Below are 25,399 nucleotides of genomic sequence, written 5' to 3' on the forward strand. Positions count from 1 at the left end.
TATCATCTTTCTTTATCTTATTTATTTTATATTCAAGATTATTTGCAAATAAAATGGCAACTCCTCTTTGATTTGAAGCAAAAGAATTAAAAATGCATTCTCCTCCCCATTGGTTTCTAATAAATGATTCATCTTTTTCAGTAAAGTGTGTGTCTTGCAGACAGTAAATATGACAGAGCTTTGATTTCAAGTATTCGAATACATCTCTCCGTTTCTCTCTAGAATTTAAACCTTGACAGTTGTATGAGAACATTTTTAATGAATCCTTAGTCATTTAAATAGCTTAGATAAAGCATAAACATTCCATTTATGATTTTCATTCCTTTAATTACACCTTGACTCATACAACTGTCAATGAAAACACAAAGCTGTAATATTATATATGAATAAACAAGTTGGTATATAAATCTACTTTCATGCATAAATAAATCTTTATAAAACATTGTGCAAACATCATAAGAATTGAAATAAATAAAAAAAGCAAGAGTAACAACAATCATGATTGTCATATTATGATATGTTTTCTGATTTTTGTTTATAAATAAAAACAAATTTGGGATTACCTGTTTCCAAAGAAAGGGGTTAATGGAGAAAAAAAACTAACAAATGTATACCCACTCAAACTAAATTTCAACAATCAAAGAGAGATAATCCAAAATATTATCTCCCCTTAATTGTAAGACTGCAAACATGTTTCAGTCAAGGTTTTAGTCAGTATAGTAATTCTATGGCTATTATCAAAGTCTTATTTTGAATGTTATATAATTATTTTAGTAATTCCTAGGGTATTATATTTTTTTTTTAATTTTTCACTATTGTCCAAAGAAAGACATTTGTCTCATAACCATACAATGGACACATATTTTGACACTTTAAAATGTTTTCCTTTTATATGTCATGTATGTTGGTCATTTATAAGGAGGATGCAAATTTCTTGTACAAAATGTACTACAATAACAAAATAAATAACCAACTAATTGAACAAAGCAGCACAAAAAAAAACCAATTTAGCATAAAGTAGCATGCACTTTCATATAAATGAACACAAGCAATTGCAAACATGTTTAAACCGTTACAAAAGTAAGCATGTCAAGCCTAAAGCAAATAAAACAAAATGGCTGTAGTTGATAAGTACAACTTGGGTTCAACCCTTAACTATAACTATTCTCTCAGGATTATTTTATCAATTTAGACATTAAAAATTTCAGCACGTGGTTAAATATCCACATGAAAAATAAATATATAAATGTATATTTAGAAAGTTGTCTGAAAAAGAGAACTGATTCCCTTTTCCTTTTTTTTCAAATTTTTGTTTTTGTTTCATTGATTTATGAATATTTAATTATTATTTAAAAGTAATTTGAGCGAGATATTCTATATTTTAGATTATTTAAATGAGAGTTACATGTAGGTTTATAGTTTTAGGATTGAATCCATTGCTCATTTGCATGATTTTTAACAAATGCCAGCTCATAAACTAAAAGCACATAGAAGCACATGTAAGAACAATTCAACACACATATACTTACACTCATTGTAGTATTCTAAAATGTATAAAAGAAATAATAAATACATCAGAAATGGTAGATATATGTACAAATATGCAAGCATGGTATATGTATTTTACTGGAGACAAAAATAGTGATAACAGTATGTGACGGAGTATATAAAAGTTCTATGCAAGTTAGCAACAACGGAATTGCTTGCGAATATGCCACTGGTCTCTTGAGCTAGTGCGATTTTCAAGGATCACAGTGACTCCTAAGTGACGAATGCGTGTTTTGAGTTTTTCATCTGACCTAATCTTGTATGCAATTTTTGCAAGTTCATTTCGGGCTTCCTTCATGCATGGAGGCAGATCGTCTACAATACGGATATTTTTTCCGGCTAAATGTGACCCATGAGATAAGAATAGCTCTTTATCGGCATAATGTATAAATCTAATTATTATGGGATTTGGTCGTTTTTTCTCTCCTGAATTCTGCCTAGCTGGTATTCTATGAGCATTTGCAAATGGAAAACTTTCTGCTTTAGGTTTTTCCATTTTCAAATAATTAATCATTAGGTCATCAATAACTTTCCAGATGTTTTCATCACTCTTTTCATGCATGCCATACACTAAAGCGTTATATTTGCGGTCATGTTTTTCAAGTAGTAACTGCTTCTCTTTTAAATTTTTCACGTCAGTCTCAAAACTCTGCCTCATTGACTCAAACTTCTCTACCTCTAGAGATTGCACATTGAGTTCCATAGCCTCAACCCCTCTTTGTAACTCATCGTGATCTTGCCTTAATTCTTTTAATGCTTGACCTGTTTCTGAGACCTTTAACTTAACTTGTTTTACATCTTGTTTTACCTCCTGCACTAGATTTGAAAATTTATTTTCAATTGTATCTAATTTCTCATTAAATTTATTTACTTTTGAGTCTACTGCCAAAATAAGGGTTTTCAGATCTTCCATAGTTGTATTTGAAGGACTTGCCATGATGATATCAGTAAATTGTGTGTCAATTTCAATGTTACCTTTATGAATGACATGTACATGTATGACGTAACATGTACACAAAAATATCAACGATGAAGCGATGAAACTATGTCACAATACCACGATTGAAAATTGCGTAATAAATGTCTTTGAACTAACTAAAACCTCTAGACGATGTTTTGTTTATGATATTTGCAATCTTTTAAGTATTTCTATTACATATTCATTGAGTATTTTGTTGTTTTCCCCGGACTTCAAAAAATTACATGGTGGCTGCCATTACAGGGGAGGTAACTGCTATGATAACTTGTTCCATTGGTCGATATGAATTACCGTGATGTTTCGGTGAAATAAAAACCGATAATTTCATATGTGAAATAAACTCGTGTATTCCACTCCACTGCAGTCATACAACACTAGTTGTTGTCAAGACGTCGTCGATGACGTTGCAACAAAACAAATTATGCACGCATCAAAAAGATATACTTCCTTACATTTTCTAGTATGATTCCGCCAATGTCATAAAATAATAATAAATCAAAGAATTCAAATATCGAAAAATATTTAACGTGTGACTGAACAACACTGATAATCAAGTCATGCATTACGCGCATTCGGGAATTAAAATATTGTTGTGTCTCTCGTTGAATATTTTTCTATATTTGTGTTCTACAATTTTTTATTCATTAATTAGCCGCTTGTATATGATTAAAAAAACAAATTCCATACAGGTCATTTATTCAGTTTGTGAAATATTTAACATCCCTAGTGTACTCATTTATTACCGTTTAAGAGGAAAAACGTGTGTTTAGTTCTCTTACGTAATTATAACAATAAGAAATTCTGTTTAACAAAGGAAGTATAGAACGAATAAGTTGCTGACGCTAGCTGTTTTTTTTCCTGAAAACTTCATAACAGAAAACTGCAAGCTTTTATTTTTAAACTTTTCTTTTGAAATTAAGTATTTATCTATTTTTTTTAATTTTCAGGAAACAAAAATAGAAATTTTGCAGAAAGTTATTCCAGACAAAGATAATCCACAACAGTATAAACAAGATGCTCTAAAATACCTTGATTTTGCCTATAAACATGGCCGATCTCTTACGATCAATGTATGTTAATATATACTTAATAAATCTCCGTAGATACACGATTAAAATAACTCTACATATACGCCTAGACAGAATTCGATTTCACTAACATTTAAATTTTAGCCATGGAATCTGAATTTTCAAGACCCAAAAGCATAAGAATAATAAAACGTCTTCACAGAAAGTAAAACGCTCATTTCTTTATTCAGCGTCTCATTTTTGCGACGTTATATTTTAAGTGAAGATCAGCGAATATGCGGAATTGGAAGTATTCTTTTTTGTTTTTTTTTCCAGTTCCAGGTTGTCTATATCATTTCTCTAAGATCAAGTTCAATCAGAGTTTTGCTCCATATATAACGGATTATCATGTCTAATTGAGCAAAAAAAAAATGCTTTTACTTTATGCTTAGAGAATTTGAGAAGAGCACAAATGATACAAAGGAGCATTTACAAAATGAATCAAGTCATGTCACATGTGTTAGCATTTGCAATGGAACTTTTTAAGCTTGTTTAAAAATTCAAAAATAAAATTTAAGGTAACTGATTTTCTATTTCTATTTCACCTAGCCTATAAACAATGTGACCTTCTGTAAGTACTTGGCGTCTATAATTGGTGTCTATCGCGCTGAGCTCATTCATAGACGAACAATTTTCAAAAATGTTGTTTGCTTTGAAACATCAGGTTTAATTTGAAACAAACTTTGGCTGAACGGTGGCGACTCCAAGAATATCTTATAACCATTATATATTTCTGCACACAAAACAACTTGGAAGCCATTTTATAAAATGAACATAACTAATATTGATAGTTTAATAATAGACTCCTCACAGAATCTCTAACTCTTTTTTGCTTTTTGTTAGAGAAAAAAAGATATCATATGTCTGAAAAAAAAACCAACTACAAAATACAACACTGAACAAGAATATATGGCTTAAATGGCGGACTAAATTTAAAGTCGTGTGACAACAGTGATTTTACCCGATGATTAAATATTCCTTTTAAACAATACTTGTTTTACAGGAGTGTTCCACCTGTTACATTTGAATAAAAAAATAAAAAAATAAAATATAAGATAATATAAAATCGTTTGCACATTTTCAGGAGTGTATGCAACATGTCGCAATTCTCAGAGGTGAAAGTACTCAGGAATATTATCAAATAAGATCGGGTTTCAAACCAAAACATCAAATATGTATATATAGCGGACCGGTTATTTATGGAAAATGTCTACTGTTTCTTATTCAGTATGGGACGGATCGTAATGACACAATAAGAGTGGTAGGTGTTATTTTCTATTCTTACAATCCATTGGATAAATCACTAGTCTTTAAAATGCTTTTTATTTCTTTGTATTTGATACTTCCATTATTTTTTTTTAATTTTTAAATGGCAAGCAGTGTTAGCTGTTTTTTCGATTGATAGTTGGATCTCTTTTGGCATTCGGATTTTCCCCCATAGTTAGGAAGAAATGATTTTTGAGCCCAGGAATAAATTGTCTAAGCGATATTTGGCAAGACCATTCGGAATGTTGTTCCTTAATGCTAAGTAACTTCGTACTAATTTGGCCTTTATAACTTTTTTTTAAATTTATTTTAATGAATCTTTTGTAGACGGAAAGTGCGTCTAGCGTACAAGATTTTACCCTGGTTTTTATGATGAGTTTATCACTACCTAATTGATATTGCTTTTCTTTATGACTTATACTGCACCTAGCTGTGTTTTTTTTCTCAAAAATATAGTAACATAGCTATATTTGTATAATGTCAATTTCATCATGGTACACTTTCTCCACAATAATGGGTCAATTAAGGGATACAAATAAGTTTTACATTTGTGTTACGATTTAAAAAGCAATCAATGTAATAATTTAAGTTGCAGTATAAAAACAATATTGGGTCAATGTCATAAAATATAAACTTTTTGTACTCGGTGCAAAACTGGAGAAGGGCTCAGTAGAGCCTCGCCTTTCCTTAATTTCTCAGCCTCACACACAAAATTTTATATTGACCTAATATTGTATATGTTCCTGTAAACACACCTCTACTGGAATAAATACATGTTGTATTCGTGTATTCTTGCAGATTATAAGATGTGCTGACAGACAAAGCTTTAAAAGTCCAATTATACATAAACTACATCTAGGAAGATATATCATCGAGGGATCACACAAAACTCTTGGAGCAAAATTAGCTTGGTGTGCAGAATCTGGGTAATATAAAAATGGAAGATAAAAGTTGATACTAATGTTTTTAAAGAGGTATTTTAAAGTTGCTAACGTTCTTGTCTTAGTAAGAGATTTTTAAAAAATAACATGACAAACAAAACCTTAACTTCCGCAAAACATAAATTCTGGTGGTAAGCATTGCTTTCAACTTTTTTTCTTATAAAATAGTTTTGAACCTTTTATAAAGCTTTGGTTTGAGAAGACATGTATTCAAATAACTAACGTATATCCATATCTTTTCTGGTAATGAGCTGCAAATTAACAAAGTAGAACTAAACAAACAAAATCATAACTATATATAAAAATGTTAAAAAAAGGACTACGATCTTCAGTATAATTTCATATAGCTTAAGCTGTCGTTTGATATGATGTGTTCTCCGTCTGTAAACATTTCCTTTATTTTTTTAAGACAGTTAACAAAAAGTCAAACCTTTTACTAATTTTTCCTTACATTGAAGCCTTGGCATATATTCTTATATCTGATTCGAAGACATGCCGGATGATTGTCTTCATTCTTTAGTCTTCAACAATTATTATTATGTTTGTTTGTCAGTTTACGAAGATATCTAAAATGAAAGGATGATTGCCAATATGACAGCTATCCACTACATTCCAAATGACAAAGACGTTTACAAATATAGGTCATCGTATAGCCTTCAATAGTGAACCTTCCATACCGCATAATTAGGTATTAAAGACTCCAAAACAAATCAAATGAGAAAACAAACGGTCTGATATATGTTCCTAAAAAAATGATATGCAACAAGAAACGATAACCACTAATTTAAAGGCTTCTAAATTGGAACAGGCCCATATAGAAAGTATCTGGTTAAACCACTTTTTGGTGTCAAATAAAGGCAACAGTAGTATACCGCTGTTCAAAACTCATAAATCCATGGACAAAAAACAAAATCGGGATAACAAACTAAAACCGAGGGAAACGCATTAAATATAAGAGGAGAACAACGACATAACACTACAATGTAACACACATAGACAAAATCCCACGAGAATAACAAATATAACATATATATATAACATCAAAACCAAATACATGAATTTGGGATAGACAAGTACCGTGACACGTCTTATCGCAATGTGAATTTACACTCAAAAATAAGAGAAAACAAACGACACAACGTTATAATGTAATACACACAGAAACGAACTATAATATAACAATGATTATATTCCTGACTTGGTACAGGGCATTTTTAAAGGAAAAAATGGTGGGTTGAACCTGGTTTTGTGGCATGCCAAACCTCGCACTTTTATGGCCATGTGAAATATAACATCAAAATGACAACACAGGACTACAATATAAATAAATTGGAGAACACAATTGACAAAGAATCACACGAACAACAGCCAACAAAAGGCAACAAGTTCAAAATTTTAATACGCCAGAAGTGTATTTTGTCCACACAAGACTTATGTGTGACGCACAGATACAAAAGTTTGAAAGCCGAAACGAGTACAAAGTTGAACAGCAAACTCTCTCTCCCCCTGTACAAAATACAGTACAAAAATACAGAACAAACTGTAAACATCAGCTAAAATAGGCTGTACACATCAGATTGATACAAAACAGAAACAAAACCTAAAAAAAAACCATACCTGACGGGGTAGGGTATTTATACATCCCCACAACAACAAAAAAGACAGAAAGTACAGATTTGAGAGTACTCGCAGTTACTAACACAGCTAGTTCAAAGCCAATTCTAACTAATAAAATAAATGTCAATATTCAAACATCGAATGGATTTAATGAAAGACGTCATTACCAATCAGAGATAAACACGACCTTACGCAATGCCAAGATACAGGTACATACCGATAGTAGAGTCATTAATGTGCATACATTGTACGTATGTAAGAATAATACACAGTTTGATTTTTTTAACTGATAACATTATTAATATTCGTAATTAAGAAAATGATATTCAAAGATAAAAAATATCAAAACAGTGTTACTGCGAGTACTCTCAGATCTATGTCTTTTTGTTGTTGGATGTACAAGGTCCCGGCCACGTTCAATCTGTGTTTTTGTTGGATGTTTGGTGACGAACCTAATTTACTTTTAGTCTTATTCCTATTACAGACAGTCAGGTCAAATAATTTTGTTTAACCAGTATGGGGAGATTCACGAACAAATTCCCTATAGAAGCATTATAGCAAAGAAACAATCTGGGAAGGAAGACAGTTTTTGTATCATGGGTGAAAACTTTGTTTATATTGACAAGAATGACAGGTAAATGTTTTGGTTACAAATCACGCTATTTACCTGGACAGCTGAAAGATATATTTTTTTTAGTATCGCAGAAAACTGTTACGTGTAGTTTGTCTGTTTATATATCTTTAAAATTTGTGTCCAATCTCTTCGTCGTGTGGGCATGTAAAATGTATGTTGATGATAAATAATGTCATTGGATCGCGAATCGATAGCAGATAAACGATGTCAATCAAAGTGATTCTTATTTATATTCTATATCAATAACGCAATGCTGGTTTGCATGGATATTCAAATGTCAACAAATTCAAAGCTTCAAATGTCAGAGTTAATGCTATCCATTAATCATGCTAATGCAACAACGTTTTTAACGTTCATTCTGACCGGTAGTTAAACCAATGCAAAAATGGGGCGACTGTTTGTTTGTGCAGGTTCTACAAGTATATGTACACAGTCATTATGGGGTCAATAACTTAGATATCCCATGTAGTGACAGTGCCACGATCTCTGCACGCTATGATCGATAACAGCAATCATTTAATGGGTTCGAAGGAGGCATGTTGCATGATCGTAGGGACAAAAAAAATACAATTGTTGAATATTTTGAATGGATTGCACTTAAAACACATCATTGCAGCAAGATATGTTACGATTTTGAAGAAACCAGCAGAGAATTTTAGTAACAAAGCACAAAAACAGTCGAAAACATGATATAATAATTGTAAAACACTTAAAAATCAACAATTACATTAAATAAAGGAAACATTAGTTTATCGCTGTTCGAAATTCATAAATCGTTGAGAAAAAAAAAACACACAAAAAGTAACACACACAGAAACGAACTATAATATAACAATGACCATTTACCTGACTTTGTAACACTATAACTAATACCGCATTAGATTTGCTGTTCCACAACTAGAGTCTCTGCGGTTGTTCACGAGGTTGCAATATTTGAAAATCTAGAAACCAGATATATGTTTATTTCTCATTTTTTTACTTCATTTTGTTAATAATCAAATAATGTTTTAAGAATGTGTACATAACTTTTGCAAACTTTTTTTGGTGTTAATCTAATCATTCAAGTAAATATTATTTTCATTTTGAAGTTAATTCTATTGTGTGGTTTTCACTATGTATCACAAACAGGAACATCACAACAGAATGATTGCAAACTTTTCTTATGTTAAACAGGTCTTTTAATTGTATCAATACTTATATTTGCATTTTTTGCAGAATGTGTATAAGGCAGGAACATGAGAACACAATCATTGACAATTTCACTAATGTGAAAGAAATCTTTGTTGTTAATGCTGATGTTTGTATAATCCAAGATTCTACAGGAGTCTGTGTATTTAACATAAGGAAAACCACATGTTTGAAACTGAATTTAAAGATAAAAGAAAGCATTGAAGGTACAAAATAGTTTAGGTAGAAGAAATGACAAAATTCAAGTTCAATAATCTTGTAATCTACTGAAATCATTGAGATTATTATATAATTAATATAGCTAAAAATGTCTCACTTCATTCCAGAACAACAACCTCAGTGTTAAAGCGGTATGGGTCTCGATTCATTAATGGTGGTATGATTTATTACGGGTTCAAATCAAACGCTATGTATATTTAGTAGTTCGACCTCTCTGCCTTGCACCCGGCGTTAATGATGATTGCTAGTCCGCTCGGAGTCCGAATTAATCATGTTAATGTTTGGATCCGGACGTTTCCCTGTTGAATCATTATTATTCTGGTATACCAATAAAATATATATTTTAAAAAGGATTCAATACAATTTGTGGAAATCAATTATCAAATCAATAATAACGAAAATAAAGGTTATTCCAAATCCACAAACATTGGTGCAAACAGTAGAACATACAATATCATTTTTGTTTTGTCCTTTCAAACAGAATAATTAAAAGTAAAGAAACTTAAAATTAAAACAATTACCATTCATATTCTATTATAGTCACTTGAATTCATGTTTACTTTTTATGTATTAATTTTATAAAAATTTGATATATGGGTTACTAGTAACACCTTTCATGTAAGTTCTACCTCAATCACAACTGTAGACCTTGTGATATCAGTACGATTAATATTTTAGATTGTTTAGATTGTTAAATATATGCAGATATATCATATTATTATTGTTTATAGGGGTATTTTAGAAAGAGATGAAGATGTTATTCATTTGGCACACAACATTAATATTCATCTATTGGAGACAAAGATAACGAAAACTGATGAAAGCATTATTTATAGAATTGTACTGCATGCCGAAACCTTACTTTTGGTCATTGAGATATCAGAACAACAAAGTAATCAGTAAGTCAATACTTTATGATGAGAAATTTTCGCAAGCTTTACCTTTTTGTTTGTGTATATATTTCATAAATGTATATGAAAAGGTATATTGGCAGGTACAAGTATTTCTTTGAACACACCATTTTTTCTCCTGATGGAACATCTTTTATTCCTAATAATAGTTGATTTATACTTTCAAGTAGAATTTTTAGTCAGGGTTGGGTTAAGTGCAAAGGTATTCTTATTACTGGATATTGAAAGACCCATTTGTATTTTTTGGTTTGCTCTCGAATATGCAGGATCCGTTTCATAGTGATGCTGGACCACGGTCTTCATTTGGCTACGACTGTGTACTGTCCCATTTTTTCAATACCAATAAACGTCGACACTCTGATTTGATATTCTATATCTTTCCACAGTAATGTCCAAACAGGAGTGTTTAACAGGCACATTAAAAGGTGTTTTGAATACGTCAAATTCAATTCCTTAATCTCGATTACTTTTGTTAATAACATACATCGTTGGACGGTTATCAAAAAACGATGAACTTTGTAAAAAGCTCACGAAAAGAATGTAAAAGAGAATTTTTTAAGTACTAGTATATAATTTCGTTAGACGGTTTAAATAAATTTCTTAATTTGATGGTCCTTTTAATTCCAAGAAAAATAACTGCTTCTGGACTCCCCTCACTACAATTCTTTCAAATTCTCAAAAAGAAATTTTCCAATTTGATTAAATGGTCCTTTAACATTTTCATACATGAAAATAGATTTATTTCAAGCTTAAAATATAAACCACATGTGATGATTTCAAATTCCCGAACGTCAACTTTTCATTTCTCAGCAGAAATATACCCTCTTTTCCGCTATATGACGTGCGTTACACTCATGTATGTTATCACTAGACATACTTTATCAACAGGGTATCCTCCTTACACAAAAAGGCCCAATTAGAGTTATTAGGAAAAAAGTCTGAAATCGACACTATCAAAATTTGCCAACAACCTTCACAATCTGGCAGACCGATACGATGTGTCGGTGTCTCAAGTAACTAGTGACATTTCTCGGTTTAGTGATCTTCAGATACTAGTTACTGTAGCTAATTATTTTCGTGGATTGCTAAAACTTGCATATTCTTACATATTTGAATTCGTGGTTTTGCCAATCTCTGTATTCAAAGCCTATTGAAATATGTTATTCGTTAAAGATTTGAATTCGTGGTTCACCTGTACCCACAAAATCCACAAAAATTGGTATCCAGCGAATAATAATAAACCCACAATAAGTCATTCGATCTGTAATTTTACCAATTGTGTCCCATTTCCGATTGTTTCAAATTGACTTCATGTGTGTGAATTTTCATTAGGGTTGATGTATCGATAGCAGGAGACGCTTAATGAAAATGGTGAATATCATATTCAAACTTAATGGGATTTTTGAAAGATGACGGCAGGTACTTAAGATCAAATTCAAATCTCAGATATTACCAGTTTAGGATTTTGTCTAATGCTTAGTCCGTTTATGTGTGTGTGTGTGTGTTTCATTAAAATGTTGTGTCGTTGTTCTCCTCTTATATTTAATGCGTTTCCCTCATTTTTAGTTTGTTACCCCGATTTTTTTTTTTCTATGGATTTATGAGTTTTGAACCGCGGTATACTACTGTTGCCTTTATTTAATGCTTCATTTATAATTTGTAAATGTTTAGAGAATGTTCCTGAAACTGACAATGACAACCTCATGCCAAAGAAAACTATAACAAACACTAGTCCTAAAATAACTAAACATCTCTATTAAAAACAGTAAAGTATTTATTAATTATTCAGGAACTTTCTCTAAACATTTAAAATTTTTTCTATTTGCTTTAGATTTTATGAAGCTTCTATAACTACAGCAATACATCTGCCTGGTTATCCAACAGATTTCTGTTTTGTCAGCAGAAATGGTGAGTTTTTATTGACGTTAAAGCAAATGCATTTTGAATACATTTATGCGGAGGTAATGCAAATGATACTAAAATTTTGTTATTTTCAAATTTAGTTCAGTAAAACAATTCTCTAGTATGTCGTATATCTGTCTCTACAACCTTTCAGTATTCATGAATATTATTTAAGGGAACAAAACATCTCTATTTATGACGTAAAGCTTGTTTTGTTTTAAATAAGTGTTGAACATTACAAAAATAAAAAAAAATCTTAAAGCTTTTTTTTCCTAGAATATATAATATGATTTATGAAATCAATAACGTTTTAGACTATCAATAAAGTTTATCATTGTTATTTTTTTTAACATATCGATAAGGGTGACTGGGGATTTGAAAGAAACCGAGGCACTCTTGGTCTTCTTCCGACCGGATGTAAAATCCTTTGCTGTACAGTATATAGCCTAGCTCTCAGAATGTCGACAATAAATCCGATGTTTCTTATAGAGAGACAGGGCTACGACCTCTAAATGTTAAGCCCATTTGCAACAACGGTTCGAGATGTTTTTCATGTTAACTGCAAGCCTTAGATAAAATTACTGTACTTATCCCTATTACTCTCATTTTCCAGTGGCAGTTTAAATTAATTTATATTCTATTACTGTACATATCTTGTGTTTGTATTCTTAATTTGTTCTTGTCAACAACTACAGTTCACAATACAACTAATCTAAAAACAATCCCATACTGTATAGTAAGTTAAAAGAGGTACCGGATTTCAATAAGAAAGAGGTACGAAAGATACCAGAGGGATAACCAAACTTATAGATTGAAACCAAACTGAGAACGCCATGGATAAAAATTGAAAAAAAAAACAGACAATTAATAGTACAGAAAACAAAACATAGAAAACTAAGGACTAAACAACACGAAGACTTACCAAAACCTGGGGGAGATCTCAGATGCTCTGGAAGGGTAATCAGGTCCTGCTCCACATGTGACACTATAAAACTATAAAAAGGCAACACCAACAGTCTGAACTTTTAAATCCTGGCTTCAAGCAGTCACACGAGGAATTTTGCAAGGTAATTATACAACAAACGGAGATAGTGTATAAACACCAATAATACAACTACTTATTTTAATTGAAATAACATGGCTGAAAGCAACTATACGTCACCTTACGGCCTTCAACCATTCTATGTTAAGTCCTGACATGGACCACGTAAATAAAAGCATGACAGATACCAACCGAAGACAACCATTTATGTACGGACTCCTGATTGGGGACAGGAATATACATGTCATAAACTGGGTTTAACATTTGTGTGATTCTACATCACCACCATTAATCGTTACTTTTGTGTACTTAAAATCATTTCTATTAAGACTGGTTATTCTTGTAAGTGTATATTTATTTAGAAATAATTAACAAAAAATACATTTTATATCGAGTCAACTGTGTATATTTAATTTTGAAAACATGTCAATATTCCGACTACCAAGGCATTTACATGTAGATTGTGATTTAGATTAGAGTGTAGCCAAAAAAAATATGTTTTAATGTTTCCGTCTTATGATTCAAATAAATCAGGACTCTCTTACTTTAATTATTATTGTTTAAAAATAACACCAATCAAAGTGTGTTTCACATGTTTTTTGTAAAACTAAGCTGTTCTACCTCAGGAATAAATTACCTTAGCTGTATTTGGCAAAAATTTTAGGAATTTTTGGTCCTCAATGCTCTTCAACTTCGTACTCTATTTGGCTTTTAAAAACAATTTTGATTCGAGCGTCACTGATGAGTCTTTTGTAGACGAAACGCGCGTCTGGCGTAAATATAAAATATTAATCCTGGTATATATGATGAGTTGATTATTCATTACACCGTAGAGACTTTGGTGCCTGAATGCTGTACGTGTGTCACTTGCCAATTAACACTGATGGTGTGAACTCGAACCCCACACGTAGCAGACGTGCTCGACTCCGAAACTAATTGGCTATGATTGTCAGTTTTCCTGTCGGAGGTCGGTTGTTATAATCGCGCACTCCGGCTTACTCCACCAATGGAACAAACGGAAGTATTTAACGACCTTGACTGGCTATACAGCCCTCGCAAGGTCGGTACACCAATACAACTGACCGCCGAACGCGTTAAATATCCTATCGTTATGACAGTGGCGTTAAACACCAATTAATAAAATGACTAACACCTTCTTGATTGCATTTGAAATGTAATTATGTCACTTTATATATCGCAATGACTTGTTGTTTTTACTTTTCAGCTGGCTTTTTAGTTTCTTGGAGACACGAAAAAGAAATAGTTCATAAGTATTCAAGACAGCATTTGTTTCATTTTTCCACTGAAGGTCAGCTATTAGGGACAATTCCATTTCTTGGGGATAGTCCGTTCTCATTTTTCCCAGTTTTTCTTGATGGAGATCCTAACATTCAGGAAAAGTATCCGGGCTATGGAACACCAGGGTGGTATGTTTACATGCGGGATGGACACGGAGGAATATTGTGTATAAAATTACTGGATTTTCATTAACGGCTTTGTAACAATTCTAGTTTGCATTAAACAAAAAAGAAAAGGAATATGAAAATTGCAAAACCATGTCTTATATATATTATGTTGTTGTTCCTATAATAATATTGTCTTTGTATGTAAATCGTTTTACTACGAATGTACTGTAAAAGAACTGGGTATAAATGAGTACTCAGGTAATCCCACATACAAAGACATATAATTTGACAAGGATGAGATTTAAGCAAATGATAAGTCCTTCATGGCTTCAATAAACATTACATTGCACACCAAATCGGATGACTTACATTTTTACCTTGTTTGTATTGGATACCAAAGCTTAATAAAATTACGTACAAACATCGGTATATTGCTGGCTCATCTTTATGTTCCCCTAAAGAATTGTCCATTAGATTGACTAACATTCTGTCCGCCGTGAAAGAGGGTCTTCATAAATACTGTAAAAGTGTTTACTCGCATAGTGGTATTAACCATATGTGGATTCTTAAAAATTCTAAAGAACTTCTAGACAATTTTACATCTCGGTCTGTTTCAAAAGCTGATACTTTGCATTAATTTTGGCTTTTTGTATTAGCTAGTTTTAAATTATGCTGTGCTTAATATCAATTTGAGGCATAAAAACGTTGTCAAGTACTTAAATTTTATAGTTAAAATTACAGTAAGCTTATTAAATGGTCAATAAACTTCTTGATATTGAACCATGATTAAGACCATTTGACAAGAATGAACCATACGTATGCGCCTGTCCCAAGTCAGGAACCTGTCATTCAATGGTTGTGATTTGTTTATGTGTTATATATTTGTTTTTCGTTCATTTTTTTTTACATAAATAAGGCCGTTAGTTTTCTCGTTTGAATCGTTTTACATTGTCATTTCCGGGACTTTTATAGCTGACTATGCGGTATGGGCTTTACTCATTGTTGAAGGCCGTACCGTGATCTATAGTTGTTAATTTCTGTGTCATTTTGGTCTCTTGTGAACAGTTGTCTCATTTGCAATCCTACTACATCTTCTTTTTCAAATCTTTGTTGAAATGATTATCAGACATTTATGTGACATTCGATATTTTAAGAATAAAATACATGTAACAACAATGACTGGGATCTATGTTGTATGAACCTTGTTTATCAATTAGTCCTTTCGTCTAATACGAATGTTGTAAAGTACTCATCACATATACTACTTCATATTTTGTCAAAAGATCTCTTTGCAGACAATTTCAACATTTCAATATGTGAAATAAAGTGTATATCTTGACACACATTTCTGATGTACTGCTGAACAAAATGGCTTTATATTTGGTCAGCAGGTTGATGTAATGTCCAAAAACATATTATTTGTCTTAGAATAATGATCTACAATAATCGAGACAAAAAAAAACAACAAAAAACCAGACACACAACTACAAAACAAAACATATAAAGGCAAAAATTCAGCAATGCAACAAAACTGGGTTGGTCTTAGCCATTCTAGAAAGATTAGAGTTCAATTCCATTGTTGATATTTTAAATCATTATTTCTTGAACTAGAATTGCATAGTTTTATTTATGTCAGCGATTTGGAAGCTTATGTAAGACGATTTGATCATGAAGTGCAACATCATTTTGTTTACAGACATCTTCCTCTTTTTATACTTGGATTTTTCTAACTGGATTGAATGTGATTTGATATTTGTCTAGTCGAATCGATTTAAAATTCATATCTAAAATGTTAGCCTTGCTGAACTTTTTAAACATTTGTTAGTGTAACTGTCTATAGTTGATATATATCGTATTGCTCGAGATTTAGATGTGGAATTATTTCTCGAATGATATTTTGACGAAATATCGACAAACTGAATCTTTCTATTTCAATAGCTTGCAAAATATGTGTTCTTGTATTTCTGACATCATCAGGCATGAATAACGAACGTTAGTTTATTTTTAGCTGTATGTCTATTTTTCACAGAGTATTCGGGGTTGTAATTGGTAGGGAGAACTGTGCTGTCAGATATTTGTTGTGTTAACCTATTGAAAAATGCATGTTATATAAAGTCATTTCTTGAAAAAAACAGAAAAATTTGCCCTGGTGATAGAGAAAATTACGTTTGATTCAAGAAATGGAGTGCAGATTCAGATTCAGTATTTTCAACAAGAACATGAAGAACATGTAAGTTATGCGACTTGTCCTCTGTCCGTCTAATAAGTCGACATCTAAAGTATTACATTTACATATGATAATATAACTGAACGTAAACTGCAGTGCAAAGGGTTAACATGGTTAATGCAGGATTTGTTTTCTTATATATATCCTTTAAAAAATGTGGAATCAGACAAAACACGCAAAGAAGGTGGAAAACTGATAAGTTATTATTATTTTATCACATGATAAGAAATCGACTTTACTGCGGAAGAATTACAACATACAAAGGATATTTTTAAAACTCAATCTTTTATACTCTATTTTCATTTTTCTTCACTATTACATGTAACCGCAATGATATGAAATTACTGATTAAAAAATTAGGAAGTATTTTAAAGTGTGAAGTTTAGGTGAAAGAATTGAAACCTTTGTGGAAGCGATATATTAAGTTGTTTCACTATTAAGCAATAAATGTTACCTTTAGTGACAATACGATTCAGGAAGTCATCACGTTTTAAATGGTTAGTACTTCCTTATTTTTTTTTTGAATAATCAATAAAAACATAACATTGAAGTTTCAAACGATTTTGCCAAAGTTCTCAATAAAATGCGCGTCTGACGTAAATACAAATTTTGATCCTGGTATCTATGATGAGTTTTATATGCATCATCTATGATGATGTATCTCTGTGTCACGAAACACCAAACTCCTGTATGATATTACTAATCGATGAGATATTCTACAATATAATTTCTAATGAAAATAATATTCGGCTATATTACAATATTTGATCCTGATGGAACAAAGGGTAGAGGCAGTCCAAGCAGATAAAGCATTTTAAAAACATTTTTTGGTTGAACCTCTTTTTCGAGAAACAAATAGAAGTCGACAATGCGCATAATCACTAAGACAACGTTCAACGAATACTAAGAAAACCAACCGAAAGGCTCGTTTTTCTCGTAATTTCACGATAATTATAGTATAGACATGTTATTAAAGGAATATTATTATTATTTTCATAGGGGTGTCAAAGCGTTCAACATGCGCACAGGTTAAGTATGAAGCGCGGTATCAATTTGATTCTGTGAACGCTACTACATCACAACAAAGTTACACACAGAAGCAATGGATTCTTTAACAAACATCCTATGAAATATTGTCTGTAGATAAATTAGGCCGTTAGTTTTCTCTTTCAAATTGTTTCACATTTGTCATTTCAGGTCTTTTCATAGCTGACTATGTGGTATTGGCTCTTCTCATTATTGAAGTTCGTACGGTGACCTATAGGTGTAAATTTCTGTGTCATGTTGGTTTCTTGTGAAGAGTTGTCTCTTTGGCAATCATACCACATCTTCTTTTTTATATCTATCTGTGAATCTATGGTAAAAGCGAGTATTTATTTTATTATATTGTTCTTAGTACTAATCTGAGGAGTAAAGTTATTGCCATATAACTTTGATTTTTTAGTTTGTTCAAATATTAATCACGTAAAGTTACAAGACTATATAAATTTAAATGGCTGCTGAGCTTTTAAACATTGTTATCTTTTTCTCTATTTTATGTGCCCATCCCAGGATTAAATGGTCCGGCGGATGTCGTTGACTGCACGCTGGTTATAATTATATTTGTTCGTTTATTTTAACTTAGTTTTAATTAAAATATTACTTTTGGTTTTCTTTTTATCTATTTCGCATTGTGTAAATCTGAGCTATTGATACCTACCGAAAAGGTAAGGGAATTGTTCATTTTCGAAAACCGTTCGGTAACCTATTGTGTGATAATGTTTTGTGGTCATATCGATCAACAATTTCGGTTCTTCTATATATGTTGCTTTCAAATATGATCGTGTGAGCATTCCTGTTGAATCAAGAAAAGCTTTTTTGACATGAAATTTATTAAGTGTTTAATCGGTTATAAGCAACGGATGAGCATATATATTATTCTGACTGTTTAGAGTATAGAATGCTATTTATTTGGACTTACACAGTGGATTTAGGCTGGCTACGAACCGACAAAGCGTAATAAAATGAAAGTATAATTTAAATGTATTCTTTTGTTTCTATTGATAAAAATTTACATTACTCGTGTTGCTTAAAAATGTGAAACCTGATATATTCTAAAATTCATTGTAATATTTTACAGTTCTCACAGACAATTAAGCAGTACCACGTGTCTGCCATAAGTTTATAATTATTAATGCAAGTCCAGAATTTTTCAAAAGTTGTTTAAACAAACAATTAACAAGTTGGAATGATGAACTGATATATTTGTTATACAAATAAAGATGTCATCAAAGTTCATCAAATAAATCAAATATTTGTTATCTGTTGCTTCCGTCCGTAATGCGTGTATTGACTTTCTTCATTTATATGAACAGTGTATAACTGCAATGCTGAGCTTTTGAATTGAAGTGTTATCATCACTAATTCTCACACATTTGTGTACGACCGTCTGTTAATGCTATAGATAGTTTCTCGTAGAAAATTTCCTCTGAATTATACGGAGCCTCGGTATCAGATGGCCATACAATACAGACGACCTTGTACCAGATTTCTTTCAAGGCTTTGGGAAGTTTGTCTTTTTTAATGTCATACATCAGTATAACAATAACCATCGATTCACGACCCTCTCTGAATGCATGCATTCTAGTCATTTCTACTTCGTACGTGCCCCAGCTACTCTTTAGGAAATCCTCAGTGATAACGAATATAACCTTTCTGCTTGAATTGATAGCTTTGACGACACACTCAGCAATATCCACTCCAACTAAGAAATCCTTATCATCTAGACAGAAACTGAATCCTTTCGTCTGCAACCTATCGTGCAGACTTTTAACCCAAATTTTGTCGTAATGGCTGTATGAAATAAATGCATCATAATTGAATTCTTCCAGAAGAGGCTGGTAATGCCTTAGTTTCATCTTAATTCGCAGAAAGAAATATTCAAATGCAAATCGGTAGCGATAGTATACTATTCCAAAGATTAATGCCAAAATTGTAAAAGAAGTAATACTACTTGCCAAAGTTATCCATAATTCCGTTTGGCAACTAATTTCATATGTTTTTAAATTTCGCAAAAAATGAGACAAAATTGCAAGGGTCCCATTTTGGAGGACGCATTCAATTTCATTAACATCACTTATAAATCCTGAGCGGTTCACCCATTTAAGAAAACGTAACGTATTACATGAACATTCAATCGGATTTCCAAGAAGAAATACACGTGAAGGTTTTATTATGTTTAGTAGGGCCATATTGTCATCACTAAGACACGAAAATCTATTGTATTTTAGACTGATTTGTTGAATAGTATTCGGTTTCGGCGGAAAGTTTGGTAGCGATTGAAGGTTGTTTTTGTCCAATATGATAGAAAGTTTTTGTCTGAAAGGATGATGAAATAAGTCATTAGGAAGAGAATTTATACAATTTTTCGTCAGGTCAATCCTTTGAAGATCTAAATTCATCTTTAGAAATTCGGAGGCATTTTTAAGGGATTTCAACCCGATTCCAAGATAAGAATCTTGTGCAATGAGATTAATCAGTTTAGGAAAATGTTCCAGCAGATTAACACTCAAAACTTTGCAAATGAATCCTGACATATCCAAATGCTCTAAATTTTCCATTCCATAAATCGTACCATCGCAATCTCGGAGTGTTATGTTAGCCATATTCACAATTTTTAAATTTGATCCGTTGATAATAGTTAGATTCGCAATTCTCCTACTATTATATAATCTAACGTGCGAATGGAAGTCCAATTGTTCTAATGTTTTTGGAAGGCAAAATGAGTAAGAAACGTCATTTTCACTCGATCGTTTTACTCTTTTGTCCCTTGCTATCACATGTGGAGTTCTGATTATTTTCAAATGTTTAAATGCACAAAATGCAAAAACATAACTATCTCTGCTGTCGAACAGTAAATCAATATTTAATTCTTCTAAACAATTCTCTTTATATCCATATCTTAAAAAAGGTCCCAACTTTATGCCAAGTATACTATCACCCATCAAATTTAACTTTTGTAGACATATTTCTTGAAGAACTGCGAAATGTCTATGGCCTAACACAAACCCGTTTATATGTGGATTATTAGTGATGCTTATTTCTGTCATATTTTTACCTTTGAAAACCTTAAAAGATTTGAATATACTGCCAATAGTGTCATAGTCAGCTAACCTTGACATAATCTTTATTTTTAGTCTCTTTAACGTTGAAAAGGATATGAACGTATCTGGTGCTAAGGAAACCACCTGATCAAGTGACAATGCTTCTATTTTTAGACACTTTAATTCGTTAAATGAATTGTCTGAGTATGCTTCCCTGTGCATTCCAAAAATTTTAAGATTCTTTAACTTTGATAAATCACAAAGACATTTATTTATTTGATGTCGTTCTCGAAGATCAATTCCTAGCGTATTCAATGACCTTACTCGAGATATTTCAACCTGCAAAAATGTATATTCGTCGTTGAAAAGGTTATCATCTATTGCTAAATCCTGGAGCGAGATTAAATCTTGAAATATTTTCTCATGAAGAGAATTTGATGCTAATTTATTAGTTCTTAGGTTGAGGTATGTGAGTTCGGCTAGTCCAGCAAATGCACCCCGTTCAATTATTCTCAGTAAATTATTTGACAGATCTAAGCGTTTTAGGTGTTTCGATTTCTGGAAAGACCATGCAGGAACTTCTTGTAAATAATTTCCACGAAGAATAAGTTGGGTTGTAGAAATGTGCAGGAAATCAGGCATTGATGTTAAATTTTTCAAAGAACAATCTATGAGGTTGACATTCTGATTGTTTATTGTACTGCATCTGGCCTTTATTAAACCTGCAAAGTAGAAACAAAACCAATATCATATAATATGTTTATCATTAAAATAAACAAATATATATGTTGTTCGATTGAGTATTTCTTTAACATGTTTAAAGTTCAATAAAAAAACTGATGATTAAAACAGGTAAATTCTTCTTACAACATAATCAAATGAAAAAATCCTATATCGACTTTTTTTTAACGTCTTTGTACTAATGTGTCAAATTTGCACTAAATTATATAAAGACTTTAGATAGATCGGAGGTCTTCCGCCATCTTGATTGTTACATATAAAAACAAAACTGTATAAATCTTAAATGAAAGGTTCAAATTTTCAAAGAAACATGTTATCAAAGTACTTCTTTTTGATTTCGATCCAGAAAATGTGTGTTTTATCATATTTTTACAATTGTTCTTTTCAAAATCAGAATATTTTTGGTAGAATTCAAGTATTTCCATATAAGGAAAGACAACTTAAATAATGTTACTTTATAAGGAATGTGTGATGAGTTTATTTATTATGTTTTGTAGCAAGGAACCCTTTTTTTAATTCATGATAGCTCCTTTTAAGCATGATAAGAGCTCACCGTGCGCGAAATCGGCTCTGCTTGACACGGGGTGGCGGTATTGAAGCGGAGAAAAACGATGACGACAACTTCAAGTATCAAAATGTCTTTTTTCAGAATTGTTTGTACCACATAATATATTGCACGGAAGAAACCGAACCATAATCTTTTTCCTGCAAGCAGAAGTAGACGTTTTTAGTGGGTCTGTCTTCTCAAACACCTTTCCCTTATTTTCCGTGTTACATATTTCGAGGCTTCATATGCAAGTTTTAGGATAAAACACTACTTTTGACGAAATTTCCTATATAATTTATATTGAAGTCAATTCCTATTATATATTGTAGTCAATTCCTAGTATGCAATGTTACCAATCCCAACTTCTCAGTAAACAATTGTTGGTTTATAAACTACTTTTTCATCGAAATATAATATGCATTATTTCGACCTCTATCTGATTCCTTGTAATTCAAATACACCTATTCTGTTCTGATAACAAATAACAAACTTAAAGTATTTCATTTGACACATATTTTAGTCTTTTAAAGTGTTTTTTTTTAATTCTAAAAATAAAAAACAAGACCTCAAAGTAAACAAATATTATAATATGAAGAGCTGTTACATGGTATTTGTCTTCGTTGTATACGTACAAAGCACACAACTGTTGAATAGCACAAATATGAATACAAACGGGTGTACCCGATTCATTATGAACAAACGTTTATTTCTAAATAAAGTTGCAGAGGAAGGAAACTTAATGCTATAAACAGATCAATCTTTTTTATTATCTTTGTTTCAATGTCGTAAACGGCAAAAAGTAAATATATTCTTTTTTTTTTGAAGCCTCTACCCCTTGGGACTCAATATCTGACACCCAGAACGACACATTATATTTTGATGAAAAAGTAGTTTTTAAACCAATAATTGTTTACTAAGAAGTTGTTCCGCATCAAACTGTCTGATTGTTACGAATCAAAAGGTATGTTTGTCCCACATACGTTTACCTGTTAAATGTTCTTTGATAAACAGTGTAGTTGTGTTCGTTTCGCAATATCAAATGAAAATAATAATTGAACCTCAATTCAATATTCTAATTAAGTATCATCACTCAATAATTTCATGAGCATTTGTTTATATCAATTTGATAAATGTAAATATGAATTTTTGTACAAGCCTTTAATTTAAATGTTTACATTATTCTTAGTTTTAAAATTATTTACAAAATTTCCTTGCATTTATAGATTTACTTTCAAACATTTCTAAATGATTTTACCTCTAGCAGTATTAATGATTCGTAATTTATTTCGACATTTAATAGGCGCAACTTAATTATTTCTAATTCGAAATACCACCATTTACTCTCATTTTAAAAAGAACTATACAAATATTTATCAAATATGATGTTTTTGAAAATGACATTTGAATGCTTCAAAGGGTAACATGACGGAACTATGATGTGGTATGATGTCAACACAGGCATTGTAGAATCAAATCCTACTCGTGGCCGGTGCGTTCGACTCGAAACGTAGGTGACTAGGAGTGACTTCACTGTTTCCTGATTCAGGTCGGAGTTTTTTTCATGTACTCTCTCATCTTCCAAGAATAACAATGTTACGCAACGATAAGTCATGATAAGTCAAGAATGCTAAAAGTAGCATTAAACACCACCAATCAACAATTGATCACGAATGCATCAAATTAAATAACAACAGAGGAGTGAACAATTGCAAACAAATGAATAGTCATAAAAATTTAACAACAAAAATATACCAATAAAATTGGCTCGGAGAGTATTTATCTTACTCCTTTCAACATTCAAATTATAGAAGCTTTGTACAACTTCGTTCTAGCATTTTTTGTCTAGTTTGGCCTATGAATGAAATTGGTGCACCGGAAAGTGATCATTCATTTTTTCTCCTTTGATAATATCGAAATCTTTGTCAACTTTAAGCAAAGTTATAAAAAGGTCAAATTTAGTAGGTGAAAACACAATTACGGGAATCAAATTAGTCAGGAATATAAACATCTTATCCTCAGAGACATTTTGTAAATAACAGCCCTATTCCCCAATTTTTAATAATAGAAAGAGAACTCACCTACTAGCAGAATACATCGACACATTGCCATTAAAACTGCAGACATTTTCATCGTCTGTATGATATTTGTTACAAACTGTAGTAAACCTCTTTACATTGTTATTTAATAAAACAGGTAAGAACTAAGACGAGAAACAAATTACCTAAAATATGGTCGATTAACGTCCGGGAACAAGATATATCCGAATAAAACAGATGTGGTATATACTTCAATGAGTACGATTCCGTCGCCCACAAGGTTCTGAAAAACCCGAAATTGCATTTAAATGTGTTGTATAGATCTTGTTTGATATTAATAAAAAAAAAAAAGAGAGAGAAAGAGAGAGAGAGAGAGAAAGTTAACAATATTTTCCGATTATTGTCAAAAAAGTGCTTACACATGACATTAAATATTTTTTTTCAGTTTTCAAGAGTTCCATTTTAAAATGAAATAAAGTTGTCTACTCAGAGATATTGTATTTTGTTGTTGTCATGTTTCTGGCTTAATTTTGAAAATATTATTGTTTCTTCTTCGTTATTTACACAAATCTAAATTAATTATTCTCCAGTCAAAAACGCATTCAGATGATAAAACGTGACTGAAAACGTTTGAAATTCACTTTGATACAGAACCCTCGAATAAAGAATATAAGGTCAATATTAAAACTAGTGGCTTTTTGTTTATCCTTAATTATAAAAGATGAATATTTATCAAGATTTAAATTTAGTGAACAATGTTCTTAAGTCGTATCAGAAAACACGCGATGCCGAGAAATAGAGCAATAAGAACAACGACTTTATCATCCAACAGAACAGTAGTCGGAAAGAAATGAGAAACCGGATGAGGATAGGGATATAGTGAAATGTAGATAAAGGTTTTTCAACTACGGTAATCTATTCATGGTATGAAATGTCATCTTTAAAACTTACACTAAACGTTCATGGTGTTAAATAAAAAAAAATGCTTAGCAGGATTCAACTTACAAGTGTCTTTCATTTATCATTTGAAAAAAATCATAATAAAG

The 25,399-nt window shown here is 31.5% G+C and overlaps 2 protein-coding genes across 6 annotated transcripts in view; one reads left to right on the top strand and one right to left on the bottom strand.

Moving 5' to 3' along the window:
• The window catches only part of LOC139528146 (uncharacterized), a 58,752-nt gene extending 43,608 nt beyond the window's left edge, over positions 1-15,144 (top strand). For all 5 annotated transcript variants that reach the window (XM_071323999.1, XM_071324001.1, XM_071324004.1 and 2 more), the window contains 8 exons: positions 3,475-3,597; positions 4,679-4,855; positions 5,659-5,786; positions 7,903-8,052; positions 9,268-9,446; positions 10,191-10,358; positions 12,202-12,278; positions 14,540-15,144. In XM_071323999.1, coding sequence (XP_071180100.1) covers positions 3,475-3,597; positions 4,679-4,855; positions 5,659-5,786; positions 7,903-8,052; positions 9,268-9,446; positions 10,191-10,201 — 768 coding nt within the window. In that variant the 3' untranslated portion in view covers positions 10,202-10,358; positions 12,202-12,278; positions 14,540-15,144. The remainder of the gene's footprint in view (positions 1-3,474; positions 3,598-4,678; positions 4,856-5,658; positions 5,787-7,902; positions 8,053-9,267; positions 9,447-10,190; positions 10,359-12,201; positions 12,279-14,539) is intronic.
• A 3,818-nt stretch (positions 15,145-18,962) lies between these two features.
• On the bottom strand, positions 18,963-24,520 carry LOC139528148 (toll-like receptor 4). Its single transcript, XM_071324005.1, has 2 exons — positions 24,396-24,520; positions 18,963-21,751 (listed from the first exon to the last, which is right to left on the bottom strand). Exons 1-2 carry the CDS (start codon positions 24,445-24,447, stop codon positions 19,347-19,349), a joined length of 2,457 nt encoding a protein of 818 aa, XP_071180106.1. The 5' UTR covers positions 24,448-24,520; the 3' UTR covers positions 18,963-19,346.
• Between the last annotated feature and the right edge of the window lie 879 nt (positions 24,521-25,399).

The sequence above is a fragment of the Mytilus edulis genome, chromosome 6, assembly GCF_963676685.1.
Source record: "Mytilus edulis chromosome 6, xbMytEdul2.2, whole genome shotgun sequence".
Classification (NCBI taxonomy): Eukaryota; Metazoa; Mollusca; class Bivalvia; order Mytilida; family Mytilidae; genus Mytilus; species Mytilus edulis.

Coding starts and splice junctions, on each gene's coding strand:
- LOC139528148 (XM_071324005.1), bottom strand. CDS start 24,447: ATGAAAATGTCTGCAGTTTTAATGGCAATGTGTCGATGTATTCTGCTA. Junction 21,752..24,395: donor TCGATGTATTCTGCTAGTAG/GTGAGTTCTCTT, acceptor TCTACTTTGCAG/GTTTAATAAAGGCCAGATGC.